General features: G+C 46.4%; 1 protein-coding gene across 2 annotated transcripts; it reads left to right on the top strand.

Moving 5' to 3' along the window:
- The first annotated feature begins 1,108 nt into the window (after nucleotides 1-1,108).
- Nucleotides 1,109-13,904, top strand: RNPEP (arginyl aminopeptidase). Of its 2 annotated transcripts, none has more exons than XM_083510866.1 (11): nucleotides 1,109-1,617; nucleotides 3,480-3,620; nucleotides 4,258-4,406; nucleotides 4,958-5,074; nucleotides 6,181-6,416; nucleotides 7,675-7,788; nucleotides 7,980-8,092; nucleotides 9,267-9,375; nucleotides 10,556-10,780; nucleotides 11,808-11,950; nucleotides 13,431-13,904. In XM_083510866.1, the coding sequence occupies exons 1-11, from the start codon at nucleotides 1,222-1,224 to the stop codon at nucleotides 13,584-13,586; spliced, it is 1,899 nt and encodes a 632-aa protein (XP_083366992.1). In that variant the 5' UTR covers nucleotides 1,109-1,221; the 3' UTR covers nucleotides 13,587-13,904. The 2 variants fall into 2 exon arrangements, with proteins under 2 accessions (XP_083366992.1, XP_083366993.1); XM_083510867.1 differs by lacking the exon at nucleotides 3,480-3,620 and adding an exon at nucleotides 3,290-3,430 and having other exon boundaries at nucleotides 1,207-1,617.
- The last annotated feature ends 315 nt before the right edge of the window (nucleotides 13,905-14,219 follow it).

Here is a 14,219-nt window from a genome sequence, read left to right as displayed (position 1 = left end):
AAATATCTGGAGGGCCAAAGGTTCCACATGCCTGCTATGTAAGGTTAGTAATTTATGAAACGTAATTATTTTTTCATATAGGTAAAAACATGAAATCATGCATTATATTGATAAAGCACCTAGAATCACTAGGTGCTGTACACACACACACACACACACACACACAGTGCTTTTTTCTGGGGGACACAGGGGTACGCATACCCCTAAACATTTTGAGAATCTTTGTACTTTTGTCCATTTACTGTATTTATTTTCCCCGATTTGAACTATAAAATGGTGGTTTTCTTGAGTCAGAATGAGAGTACCCCTAAACATTTTTTAAAGGAAAAAAAGCACTCTGTGTGTGTGTGTGTGTGTGTGTGTGTGTGTGTGTGTCTGTGTATGTTTCAGTGTCCGTACCTAGGTCAGTGATAAGGAACATCAGGCTTGAACCCAAATATGTCATTTCAGGCCCCCGCTTCTATCCCTGCAGCAGTGGTGTAGCATGGGTTGTCAGCACCCGGGGCAAGGCAAGTAATTTGTGCCCCCTAACCCGTGGATTTTAGCACTCGAGTCTCTTCCGCGCCCCCCCCCCCAGATGTTGCGCCCGGTGCGGCCAGCCCCCCTGCACCCCCCACGCTACGCCACTGCCCTGCAGGCCACACCTCCTCAGACACACCTTCTTTCACCAGGCCAAGCACCTGCAGTATTGGCTTGGCTTTGCGTCCTCCTGTCTGCTTATTTTTCCACATAAGATAGAAGCTTGAGCGTACATGTAAATTACATCTTTGCTTTTACTACTTGGAAAGAGGGGCTACGCTTCTGCCCACTACTCTATAATTATTAGTAGTACTGCAATAGTTGGGCTTTCTTCAAAGCAACAGGTGTCACTACTTTTTTGAAATGTTTATTGATTTTGAATTTAGCTGCGAAAAGTTAGTAGGATATACAGATCAATGAAAAGGAAATAAAAGCCCATAATAATAATTTATTCTTTGTATCCCGCCCATTTGACTTGGCTGCCCCAGCCATTCTATAAAACACAGCAGAACGTGACCCATTGAAAGCTTCCCGCTGCCTGTTTTCAACAAGAGAGAAGGGCAGCCGAGAAATCCGGTCTGCGGGCAACAGATCCGACGCGAGCGCAGCCCGCCGGGCGCTTTGAAAGCGCTCTGCTCGCTCCGCCCCGTGGGCTGAGCCTCGTCCGCCTTTCCGCCGCTTGGGCTGGCCTCTTTCTCGGCGATGGCGGCGGCCCGGGACGCGGCGTCGGCTTGCAGCGCGGACTCCTTCCAGCTCCGGCACCTGCACCTGGCGCTGAGCGCGCACTTCGGGCCGGCCGGCTCGGGGCACTTGCAAGGCTGCGTCCGCCTGGAGCTGACATGCCTGCGGGACCGCGCCAGCGAAGTGGTGCTGGACTCGCACCCCAGCGTCGAGGTGGAAGGCGCCGGGCTGGCGCCGCCGGGGAGCCGCTGCGGCGAAGGGCAGGGCCCGCAGCCAGGCGCGCTGAGGCCGCTCGCCTTCCAGAGCCGCCCGTTCGCCAGCTACGGCTCGGCGCTGCACGTCACCCTGCCGGAGCCTCTGACGTGCGGGGACACGGTGGTGCTGGAGATCGCCTACCGAGCCGGAGCGGGGCCCGGGGTGAGTCGGGGAGAGAGGCGGCAGGAGCCGGAGGGCGCGCGGATCTGCCCCGGTCCCTTCCCCCAGCCGAGGGCGGGAAGCGTGCAAGGTTCAAGTTCCGCCTTTGGACCCGAAAGCCCTTCCTCTTAATGGGGAGAGAGGTTTGCTGGCAGCAGTAGCTCAGGACTTGGGAAATATACACTCTGCACATGCTCAGGCGTGCTGCCCTCAGTATCATAAGTTTTTCCTTCCTTAGAGCTTCATGGGCTGCGTTCCAAAGCTAAAGGCATGCCTAGGTGTGCCTGGGCTGCAGTGATGCCATTGCTCTGCTATTGCACCACCGATTCTGATTTTCATAATTGTCCCTTTCCCTCATTATTCAGGAGCTTTGGCAAGGGAAAGGAAGTGAACTTGCCTTTCTTGCTCTTGTCCTTCCGTGTGGGATGTTACTTACTGCCTATGGACTGCCTACTTACCTTATGGGACGTAGCTCAGCCTTGCAAGCAGAAGGGTCCAGGTTCAATCCCAGTCATCTCCAAGCCTGCTGAATTTAGCCTGGTGTTTGGCATCCCCCAGACAGTAAAATTTAGCAGAAGTCTCCACTTGCGCAGGAAAATCATCTCACATTAATGGAAGGGAGGACTCTCAGTGTAATAGCTACAGTTCCATGCAGCCAGTAGTACTGAACAAGAGTATTGTATGATGAGAATGCTAAACCCTCCCCATGGTGAGTGAATTGGTAGGCCTGTTCTTACATCTAAATGCATGTTAAACAGCCTTTTGTACTTGTAGTAACAGTGAAGCCCCCTCTCCCCTGCTTTCAAATGTATCTTCAGTGAAGTGAATATTCCAGTCTATATTTTGAGCACAAAACCAGAAGAGGGATGTGGTTTTACTCTGGATGGATTTTGTGAACTGCAAAGCTGTCAGTGAGCATGTTCTCCCAATTCGCAGGGATACTGGGTTGAACTGAACGTGATGTGGGAGACCAATAATACGAATTTCGGATGTTGGAGCCATCAGGATGGTGGGGGTAGGAATCAGGCCTGAGGTTTAGTGCAGGTGAAGGGGGTTTAACCCTCTTTGCTGATCCATCTCCTCAATCTGAATCAACCGCTCTACCTCCTGTTTGTTTTATACCCATTATGGTCCTTGTATGCTTGCTCCACAGAGAAAAATAGGAGCCTGGGAGGCATTTAGATCAGGAAAGCTACATGGAGGAAAGAGTTAGGACTTCCACCTACAGCCATGATCTGATTCCCGCCCCCCCCCGCCCCCCACCTATAATTGCACTGATACATTTCCTTGGATAATTTTTGGATTTAGCATTTCACAAACCACGTAATCGGTTTTCCTCACCGCTTTGTAAAACCTAATAACTGCATTAAGGCTGTTTGTAAGAAGAAGAAAATGCCTTTGTTTCTTTGGACCTCTGCCCAGTCCTGATTACATTAATGTACACCTTGAAGAAGTCCAAGGGCTGCACATTGGTGAGTGCTGACTGTGCACATCTTAGAAATAGTTCATAGGTGCTCTCTTGAAAACCTGAAGACCTGGAACATCCCATGCTGGGAAATCCCAGGGAACTTTGTGTTAGAGTATTTGGGTCGTGTGCGGATTCTAGTGCTTGTTGGCTAATAGCAACTGAAGGCAGAACAGAAATGACAGCTTGATCCTGTACCTCCTCTTATAGATCTCCTTTCTGGATTCTTATCAAACTGCCCAGAAGGAGAAGCCGTTTCTTTACACCTCTGGCTTTCCTGTGCTCAACAGGTCCCTTTTCCCTGGCTTTCACACCCCGGCTGTCAAGATCACGTACTCTGCACACATCCAGGTAAAGTATCCCACTGCTCACGGAAGAACTGTCTTTTGTCTCTTGCTAGGTGTGTTGGCTTACTCCAGAGCAGACAGCAGGGAAGCAGAAGCCCTATATGTACACGCAAGGCCAAGCTGTTCTGAATAGGAGCTTTTTCCCTTGCTTTGACACCCCTGCCGTTAAAAGTACATACTCTGCTCTTATAAAGGTAAGCCAGGGCCGGCACTATCGTTTGGCTGGGTGAGGCAGCGGCCTCAAGCAGCAGAATCCCTGCCACTGCTTCCACAGCCCAAGCCTCACAAGAGCCGTTACCCATTCCACTGCTGCCTTCTCCTCCACCCCCACCCCCTGCCACTCCTAGGGAGGTAGACCCTCTGCTAGACTTGGGGCCCTAACAAAGGCCCAGTCTTGCCATCCTCTGGTCAGGCCTGTCTCCCAGCAGCTTCTCCATCTGTGGTAATGTATTCTGTATCGCACTGGGTGAATTTGAGACAGTTGGTTCATAGAATTGGAAGGGACCATGAGGGTCATCTAAGTCCAGCACTCTGCAATGCAGGAATCTCTTGCCCAATGTGGAACTCAAACCCACGACCCTGAGATTGAGAGTCTCATCTTCTACCAACTGAGCTATCCCAGCTGTCTCTCAGTCTATCCTTCCTCACCAAACCTAACCCAGGACTGTTGTGAAGGTGAAACACGGAGTGGGGGAGGAGGACCATGCATGCCGCCTCAAGCACATTGAAGAAGAAGTGTGATATACTTGAAATAAAGAAAACAAGACCCATCCCCAATCAGCAAGTGCTCCTTTTCATTGCGCAACAAGCCTGCCTTTGTTTGTCTCTTAGGTCCCTGAGGGTTTCACAGCAGTGATGAGTGCAGTTACCCGGGAGAAGCAGAAGGACAACACTTTCTACTTCAAGATGCCTCTGCCCATCCCATCCTACCTGGTTGCCCTGGTTGTTGGGGACATAGTTTCTGCTGAAGTTGGACCCAGGTAAGAGCATGGCTGGCTGCAGGGATAAAGATGAGCCACCGCATTGTTTTTTGTCTGCCTTACTGTTTGTTCAGCTGTATTGTTAGCTTTAAAATAATTCTTCAAAATGACTAACAGTAAGGCTACCAAAAGAATTAAGGCAGTAATTAGAAGTTAAATGACAGAACCATTAAACAAACTAATTATATTCCTCCAGTGTAAGACAACAGGCTCTTGCTGCAAGCTGGAATTTCTGGAGTCCTTGCCTATCTTTGTGTAGAGAGGTTGATAAGCAGCATCTAGGGAAACCCATGGCCTTCCAGGCATTGCTGGACTCCAACTTCCATTATTGTAACTTTTTTTTTTTTGATGTGGAAGAAAGCCCTTTCACTACTAGAATGGCTTCTTCATATGCAGTACAGAATGCCTTCTTATCTCCCACAAGCAACCATGGGAGTGACTCCTTAACAAACTGACGTTAATGAATGTGTTGCTGTTTATGTGACTTAGGGTGTTTTCTTCCAATTTCCAATTTCTTACATTTCCACCCATTTGTTTTCATCCCATGCTAGGAGCCATGTATGGGCCGAGCCCTGCCTGATTGAGGCTGCTAAGAAAGAGTATGATGGTGTGATTGAAGAGTTTCTTAGCACGGGAGAGAAGCTTTTTGGACCATATGTATGGGAAAGGTATGTCTTGCTGCTTCAGGGAAAACTTCCCTTGAAGTCTTTGCCAACAATCACCCATTGATCCCAGATTGGGCATAGAGATGTCATACATTTTATCCTTTCCTTAAGTCAGCTTACCTGAACCAGGAAAAGCTATAGCTCAATGGTAAGAGCACTTGCCTTGCATACAGAAGTCCAGTCTCTGGCATTTCCAGGTACAGCTAGGAAGGATGCTTCATCTAAACCCTGGGAACCACTAAAATAGGCAGCGCTGACCTGGGTGGATCAATGGTGTGACTTGGCTAAGACAGATCATTCATGTTCTTAAATCCCTTGAGTCATACTTCAGTCTTTGGGCTGAGACTAAATTGGTGGTGGGACACATGCATTGCATGCAGAAGGTCCCAAGTTTAATCCCTGGCATCTCCAGATAAAAGGATGCCATAACAAGTGATGTGAAAGACCTCTGCCAGGGAGCCTCTGCGAGTCTCGAGTAATAATGCTGGTCAGTTTCTAGAGGGGAAGTCATGTTAGTCTGCTGCAGCAGCAGATTCCTCCAGGAGACTTGTAGCACCTGAGGGACTAGCACATTATTGTTGCATAAACTTTCATGACCCACAGTCCACTTGCACAGTGCAGTCTTGATGGATATGTGGTCTGGCCTGCTCTAAGGTGGTTTCCTATCTTCTGTGAACTTTTGCTGAAGATGAGCAAACAGCAATTCCCCACTCTTGAGCAAATGTGAATTCTGGTTGATGGCATCTGCCAGTCAAACTGCACTGTGCTTCAATACCCTGAGTATTGCTGAGCCTTTTTGGCAAATTTGTATTCTGGTACCTGTAACCTGGGGGCAAACCACTGCCACACTCACACACAAAAGTGGAGTGGGCAGTAACAGCACAATTCCTTAAATCAGGGACTCTCTAGGTGTTGTTGGGCTACAGCTTCCAACATCCTTTACCAATGGCTATGTTGGCCAGTGCTTTTGGGTGTTGAGAGTCCACAAACGAGGGCTACTGGATTCCCCCATCCCTTCCTTAAAGAAAAACCACTGGAATACTGTCTGGGGAGGCACAGAGCCTCTTGACAGATGTTGTCTCCTTGATCACAAGCTTTGCTTTTGGCAGGTACGATGTTCTGTTTATGCCTCCCTCGTTCCCTTTCGGGGGGATGGAGAACCCCTGTATCACCTTTGTGACTCCATGCCTGTTGGCCGGCGATCGCTCCCTAGCAGATGTGATCATCCACGAGATCTCGCATAGCTGGTTTGGCAATCTGGTCACCAATGCCCATTGGGGGGAGTTTTGGCTGAATGAAGGCTTCACTATGTATGCACAGAGGAGGATCACTAAAGAAATTTATGGTGAGTTACCTGTTGGGCAATATCCATGCTGTTTAGTGCCTTGATATATTCTGCTCTTCTACAATTAGCATTCATAGCAGTTAAATAGAAATATCAATATGTAAATTCATGAACCAGATCAAGAGCTTCTTTTTGAAGAAAGCCCCAAACATAACACAAACACATTCTCATAATAAGGATAAGGGTGATGATGGTAGATAGATAGATAATTTACTTGGAATAACACAATAAAAACAGTGTTCATAAAGATAAAATATACAATCAGAGCAGATTGTAGCAATAGCTCATGAGTTAAAATTGAGGTGATGGTGGTATACATGTGGGATATGTATAAAAAAAAGTGTGGAATGCTCCTGTTCAATGTGCCAGCCAAGCCCTTTTCTGAGCTACTCCATTCCAGGAGTCATTTCCTCTTGAATGCTTAGTAGAGGAAGGATGAATTCAGTATGGGTGATGCTACTCAGTGCAATTTTGAATCCGGCTGTCTCCCTGGGTAGTGAGAATTCTTAGCATGAGATTGACTGTGAGGATGAGTTGATCATCCTCATCTGTATTAAAGAAGAGTTAGTTATGTTAGTTCAGAATGCCAAAAAGACCAAACAGGTTTACTGTGGTCGGAATTCGCATAGGCAGCAGGCTGCGTTGTCACACTGAGAACACATATAAAGTATTCTGGTGGGATAAAGCTGAAAACTAAAGTTATCTGTAGCACTAACTTCATATGAATATACTACTAAAATATTTTTAAGTTCTCCTTTTGCCTTGGTGCCTATTGTACTATACACCCTGCAGTCTTCACAGTATTGTACAACTTCAACTAAGGCATTGTTTTGTGTAGCTAGGCTGAAGAAACTTTCCACCTGGCATTCACTTTCCATGTGCAGAGAGAGCTTGATGCTAGGAATGCTGTCAGATGCTCCCATCTGCGTTCCTGAGGGGTGCAGCTTCCTGACAGGAGTGTCCCATGTGTCACCCTGAATAATTTGAATTTCCTTTACAGAATTCCATTTGGAAGGAAGACAACACACCCTTGCTAATGGTTAACAGAAAAGGTTGCTTCTGTTGTGTTTCTAGTGGGATCTACCTGCAGGTCTCAACTGTGTTCTTTTTTCTCCAGTAACAGTGATGCTGTGCTCCAAATAATCTTTACCACATATTCATGACTGATCCCAGACAATCAAGCAGGCAATTTGGTTTGATGGCCAGGAGCTTAAAAACACTAGCTCAGCTTCTTCCTTTGCTTGTCCCCTAAACTCAGGTGCTGCTTATACTTGCTTAGAAGCTGCCACAGGGAGGGCTTTGCTTCGCCAACATATGGACAACACCGGAGAAGACCACCCCCTCAACAAGCTCAGAGTGAAAATAGAGCCAGGTCTGTATTGGTCCAGTGCCTATGGATTCAAGTCACATCATTGTTTCCTTGTGTTCAAGAAAAGAAATCTGAATAATCAGTTACATACAGAAATTTGGGTTGTGGCTGAATCATTTCTAATAAGGCTTTTCCTTTTGCAATACTGGCAACTGGGTGTTGTAAATCTTATGCTAGTTGTTTCTTCTGCCCAGGTGTTGATCCTGAGGACACCTATAATGAAACCCCTTATGAAAAGGGCTACTGTTTTGTCTCCTACCTTGCTCACCTTGTCGGGGACCAGAAGAAGTTTGATGCTTTCCTCCAGGTACTGTATGTTAGCCTGGGACTTGTCTGTGCTTCATGGGAGTCTTGGGAAATTGGCTTCCTCTAGGATAAGAATGCGCAACCTCTGGTCCACAGGCTGCATTGGGACCATGAGGATGTTTTCTGCAAATCATGCCCACCTCTCCTATATGACATCAGATGTGGGGCAGGTAGAAACATGGCCGGATTGGGTGTGCAGCTACTTTCCCAATGGGCAATGGCACCAAATTGGGCCCTACACTGTGGGTGCCCAGCACGACCCACCCACGCCGTGACATCATCATGCACACACCTTGACATCATGACACACACGGTGGCATCATGACATCATACCATGGGGCGGGGTGCAAACTCCAGCAGTGCAGCAGTGACTGGACCCTTCCCGCCCAAGCTCCACGCTCTCTCTTCCACCACCCCCTGCCTGAACTTTGTGCTCTTTCCACTGTGTGTGGTGCTTGCATGGCTGCCCCTGCATTTTGTGGGTGCCTGGCCCCTATATGGGAAAGGAAGCAGTTTTTCCAGCCCTTTTCTCAGCACTTTGCACTGCACAAGGGACTTTGACAGTGAGCAGAAGAACCCATCTTTCAATCATCTGACATCATGATGATGTTAGGTGGGCTGCCCCGCACACTTCTCAAAGATGGCCAATGGGGTGGGCCCAAATAATGATCAAGTCCACTGGGCCAAAAAGGATTCCCTGTATGTTTGCAAGGGATGTTCCTGGGCAAGCACTGATGATAACATCAGAAAGTAAGCTGTAGCATCCCACGTTGCTTGGAACTGAAACATGAAGTCTTGGAAGCTGAATAACTTGTCACAGAGAAGCTGTTTCTGAGAGATTTATCTTAAGCTGTAGCATTCCTTAAGTGGGGAGTATGGACAAATGAAATCTTACTGAATCAGGAATATATGAAGCTGGCATAAAACCTGGGGGGGGGGGAATCAGGTATTGAAGGGGGATATTTGTTCCTTTTTTAAGCAGACAGGTATCTCAGCCTTTAAAACCTGGGGTGCTACGACCCAGGCTAGTTGGAGCAGGTAATTGCAGGCTGAACATGAGCTGAAGTTCTTTGCTGAAAGAGTTACTCATGAGTGGTTGATTAAGTAAAGGTGAAATGTTACAGGTGCACCATTCAGACCACAGTTTAATTTAGGGCAATCTCTCTCTCTGGCAGGCGTATGTCAACCAATTCAAGTTTCAGAGCATCACAGCAGATGAAGCACTAGAGTTCTACTTGAATTATTTCCCAGAGCTGAAGAAGAAAGGGGTAGATACCATTCCAGGTCAGCAACACTTCCTACTTTTTAGATATTTGTCCATAATTTCAGGACCAAGCACGTAACGTTTATGTAAATCTTGGAGGTAGCAAGTGTCTCTCTTTCCCAGTTCTCCAAAGACACTTTTTAAGATGGCGAAAACATCCATCCTTTGCATACTCTCCTTACTCTGCAGTTGCAAAAAACATCTCCAGAATATTAGCCAAGTATAACTGCTAGAGAAGCATCATTCTGAATTGGCACAAAGCTTTGGGCAGCAGTTCTTCTTTACAGTCACGGTGATTAGGAGTGAACATTCCTCCCAGTGTTCCCCATGCTTTCATGCTGCCTTTTTTCTAGATTCAGATCACCATGTTGACTATCTCCACCCATGATTCATTGCCTTTATTCCTTAGGTTGCATTTCCAAAGTACACATCTTGTCTGTTAGTTTTGAAGGGCCAAAGTCTGGCAGAGCTCCTGCTACCTTTAAGAGATATTGCATCTGGTTACTAGCCAACAGCATTGAGGATGGTAATAAGAGAACCAGTTGCAAAACATCTGAGCTGGGCTTCTAGCTGGAATTCTGCTACCTGGGGGATAGAAGTCATATGAAGCTGATTGTCAATAACTGTCTTCAGTTTCTGGCAAAGAGCTGATGCTAAGGATCAACTTAATACATTATGCCTGTAAGACTGGGGTGAGGGATCTGCAGACCTGCAGATTTTATTGGACTCCGACTCCCATCAGCCCCTGCCAGCAGGGCCAATTGTCAGTTTTGATGGGAATGAAAGTACAGCAATACCTGGAGGGCCATACATTAGCCATCACTGCTATAAACCATGCACACTCCCACTGACCCATGGGTCCTCTGGTCATCTTTCCTCTGTCCAAAAGTGAACAATGTTTTGCAATCCAGTGGGGGGTTCTGCCAGACATTTAGGTAACTGCTGGCAGGAGCATGGAGACTCTAGATGCAGTGAAAGTAACGTGTGCCCTGGCTCAATGAAGTGAATGCTGTTGAATGCTTATAGTGGTACAACCACTCTGTAAACAATTCAGAACAAATGCTCAGTAAAGAGTAGACCTAGTCTAACCACCATGTAAGCTTTGTGCAAGCAAACCAGGATGAATAAACAGGTTGTTAGTAGCTTAAGAACTTCCAGTATTGAGTCCAACAAGCTTCTCTCTTCTTGTTTCCATGGCAGGCTTTGAGTTTGATCGGTGGCTGAACACACCTGGTTGGCCCCCCTACCTTCCTGACCTTTCACCTGGGGAGGAGTTGATGAAGCCAGCAGAGAACCTGGCAGAGCTCTGGGCATCTCCTGACTGCGACATGCAGGCAATTAGAGCAGTAGATATCTCGACTTGGAAAACCTTCCAGGTGGTCTATTTCCTGGATAAGATCTTGGCGAAATCCCCACTGCCAGATGGTAAGATTACACTTTGAGCGTGGCAGAGGGAATCGTTGCACTGTGAATAAATATTGCTGACATTGAGATGCAAGCCAGGTGACTCCCAAGAACTAGAGATTAGAGCATGGGATGGAATAACTTGGAGCTTTTGGGGGTGAGGGTAGAGAGTACCATATTTTTCCGTCTATAAGACGCCCCCATGTATAAGACGGCCCCTATTTTTTGAACCCAATTAAGAAACAAATATTTTAAACATTCCATGTATAAGACAACCCCCAATTTTAAACTTTAAAAATTTGGGGGGAAATATAGTCTTATACATGGAAAAATACGGTATTTATGCATGGACGGACACCGCAGCAATGAGATGGCTTGTCCACTCTCAAGCAAACATTCATGCCTTTTATTATACACGTCACTTTGGCTAGTGCTCCCCATTGCTTCCCTTGACCACATGAGGGAATAGGTGGCAAATACCCATATCTTCAGTTAGTTCCCCTTTCGGACTCAGAGCCCAGCACCTCAGGCCCACAGATGAGGATAGCATCAAAGCAAACCAATTATATATGGATTCACAGTTACAAAACTACCTATTAATTGTGGGGTTATCTTGACTACCAAGATGGTGCTTGCAGAGCTTCCAGAAGTGTTCATCTTTGGTTCAAGACACTTTCTGTGGGCATAAAAGCATGTGATCATGCCTTCCCTCTGCCTGTGGCTAGAAAAAAATACAATACAATAGCTTCCAGAGGGGTACCTTAAAAAGACAGTGGAGGAAATTTCAAGTCTGAAACATTTTAATGCAAAGCTCATGTATACAATTGCCTTTGCATACTTTGTACCCTCCAGATTTTGTCATCTGAGGCTGATGGGAATTGTAGTGTAAAACAGCTGGGTGGCACTGGCAAAGGCTGGTGAACAAGATGAGCACAGTGACCATTCAGAAAAAGAGTAATTGGAATATAGGGCTGTTGCCTACTTTTGCTATGCTAATTTCCCTTCTGTTGTGGGAGTGAATGACCCTCCGCTCTCATTTCATGCGAAGGGAACATTGAGAAGATGAGTGCCATGTACAGCAAGATCTCCAAAGCACGGAATGCAGAGCTGCGCCTCCGTTGGTGCCAGATTGTCCTCAAGAACAACCACGAGGCGGAGTTTGGCAAAGTGAAAGACTTCCTTCACAGCCAGGTTTGTGGTTGATCTGTCTGTGTGATGTTGGTTCAGAGGCATGTGGATCCTGTAGTGTTTACAAACATACATAATTGTATTTCTATGCCCCCTTTCCATAGTTCAAACCATGCTCAAGGCAGCTAGCAACATGAATAAAATACAAAATTATAGACATAACAAAAGTAGTCATAAACAATGAATAAAACATCAAAAGTATGCAACCAAATTAAACAATTTCCGCCTAAATCATAATAAGGTCTAAAATAAAGATACAAACATTAATAACAGCAGCAAACCCTCTACCTCCAAACTATACCACAGCCCAAGAGTCTGTTCAGCAGCTTCAGCTTTTGTAGCTGGAGTCAGTCCGTGCCCTGCCCTCTCAGACCTGGTGGGAAAAGGCCTGCAAGACGGGGAGCAGGTCTTCTGGGACTCATAGCCAAGATAGTATTTTACCCACTGAATAGTAGATTGATCCCTTGTCTTGGTTGGAAGCTGCGGGACAGGCTTGGCGCAGTGTCAGCCAGCCCTTTCCCCGCCATCTCCTTGGTCCAGCCCATCCCAGAACTAACAGTTCCTCCTTCTCAGAAACCAGTGGTGAAAGCTGCCTCTTGCCGCAAAACAGGGAGTGATACTTTCAGCACAGGGGTGGAGAAACTTAGGCTGCCCATATGCTGTTGGACTCCAACTCCCATCAGCTCAACTATTGTGGCCCAGTGGTCAGGAATGAGAGGATCTGTAGTCCACCAACGTTTGGAAGGCCACATATATGGTCATCATTAATATACTACTAAACTGTCAAAGCGCTTCTAAGCAGCAGCAGCAGCCCTGGTTTAGCCACAAAGGCCTCTCCCAAACAACAGCCATTTTGAATGCTTCTGTGTACTGGAAAGTAGATAAGCATGATCTTGCCTGTTGCATATAAAAAAGGAACGTGTTGCTGATGAGGATTTCTTTCGCAAGTTTTGGAGAGAGAGAAAAATCCTAACCTTCATAGGAAGTTGTGGGGTGCTGCAGGCCACTGAGCAGATAGATTATATCCACTATAGACTACAAGTAACATGGGATATCTATTTGGTAAAGATAAAGGGACCCCTGACTGTTAGGTCCAGTTGCGGACGACTCTGGGGTTGCAGCGCTCATCTCGCTTTATTGGCCGAGGGAGCCGGCGTACAGCTTCCGGGTCATGTGGCCAGCATGACTAAGCCGCTTCTGGTGAACCAGAGCAGCTCACGGAAACGCCGTTTACCTTCCTGCCGGAGCAGTACCTATTTATCTACTTGCACTTGCATCTATTTGGAAAAGCAGTCAAAATTCAGCATATATCTTTCAGCACACATGATTTGTTTCTGTTTCATCTTTGCATCAAAACCAGAAGGAACTCGGGCATTACAGAATGTTGCGGTGTGAAACCTAAGTGAAACTGAATGGCTATTGAGTAAGCACTGCTTTGGTGGTGAGTCGTTCTAATGCATTGTCGTTCTGTGCTTGATTTCAGGGAAAGCAGAAGTACACCCTGCCCATCTATCGTGGCATGGTGAGCGGCTCGGAGGCTGCACAGGCGCTGGCTGTGGAGACATTTTCTGCCACGGCTCCACAGCTGCATGTTAACGTCCAGAACTACGTCAAAAAGATCTTGGGGGCGAAGAGTTAAGGAAACTGAGAAGGAAATCACAATTCCAAAGTAGTCCATTGCTCAAACTTCAGCAGATGTCTGTATGCCATGCTGGGGGGTGGGGTGGGAGTCCCCCCATCTTTGGAGTCCTAAAGGACTTTGTTCAAATGCTGGTAATTTCTGCGGCTTCCCAGAAGGCGTAGTTTCCTCATGGATAGCCTGCTGATTTAAACTTTTTTTCCACTTTTTTTTAAAAAAAAGGTTTGTAAATGTAAACATAAAATTATATACACAAAATTTCTATCTCAAAGTTTCCAAAATGTGATATATAAAATGTAATCAAAATACATAAATATGTTTTTTTCTGTAAATAATAGTTGCCAGTTTTCATTATATCAGTTACATTTTTATCTGCCGTCTTTAGTTCTTTAAAAAGGGTATGAGTTTATCTGCTGTTATTATTCATGCAACCTACTTTCTCATGTTCCTGTTTTGAGTATCTCTGTTCCCTTCCAGTACTTGGAACAAATTATCCTTGCAACCCATTACTATATAGCAGGTGTAGGGGGAACTTTTGACCCTCCTGATGTTGCTGGACCACAGTTCCCATCATCTCTGTCCATTGGCCATGCCAGCTGGGGCAGATCGGAATTGTAGTTCAGCATATATCTG

The sequence above is a fragment of the Podarcis liolepis genome (genome assembly GCF_965112155.1).
Source record: "Podarcis liolepis genome assembly, chromosome: 6".
NCBI classification, from domain to species: domain Eukaryota; kingdom Metazoa; phylum Chordata; class Lepidosauria; order Squamata; family Lacertidae; genus Podarcis; species Podarcis liolepis.
The sequence above is the reverse complement of the archived record's forward strand: the minus strand, read 5'-3'. Positions and strand labels throughout refer to the sequence as shown.

Bases quoted from the DNA above. Each gene is read 5' to 3' on its own strand.
- RNPEP (XM_083510866.1), top strand. From the start codon at position 1,222: ATGGCGGCGGCCCGGGACGCGGCGTCGGCTTGCAGCGCGGACTCCTTC. The intron at 4,407-4,957 runs GTAAGAGCATGG...ATCCCATGCTAG, and splicing joins TCTGCTGAAGTTGGACCCAG to GAGCCATGTATGGGCCGAGC. The intron at 8,093-9,266 runs GTACTGTATGTT...TCTCTCTGGCAG, and splicing joins AGTTTGATGCTTTCCTCCAG to GCGTATGTCAACCAATTCAA.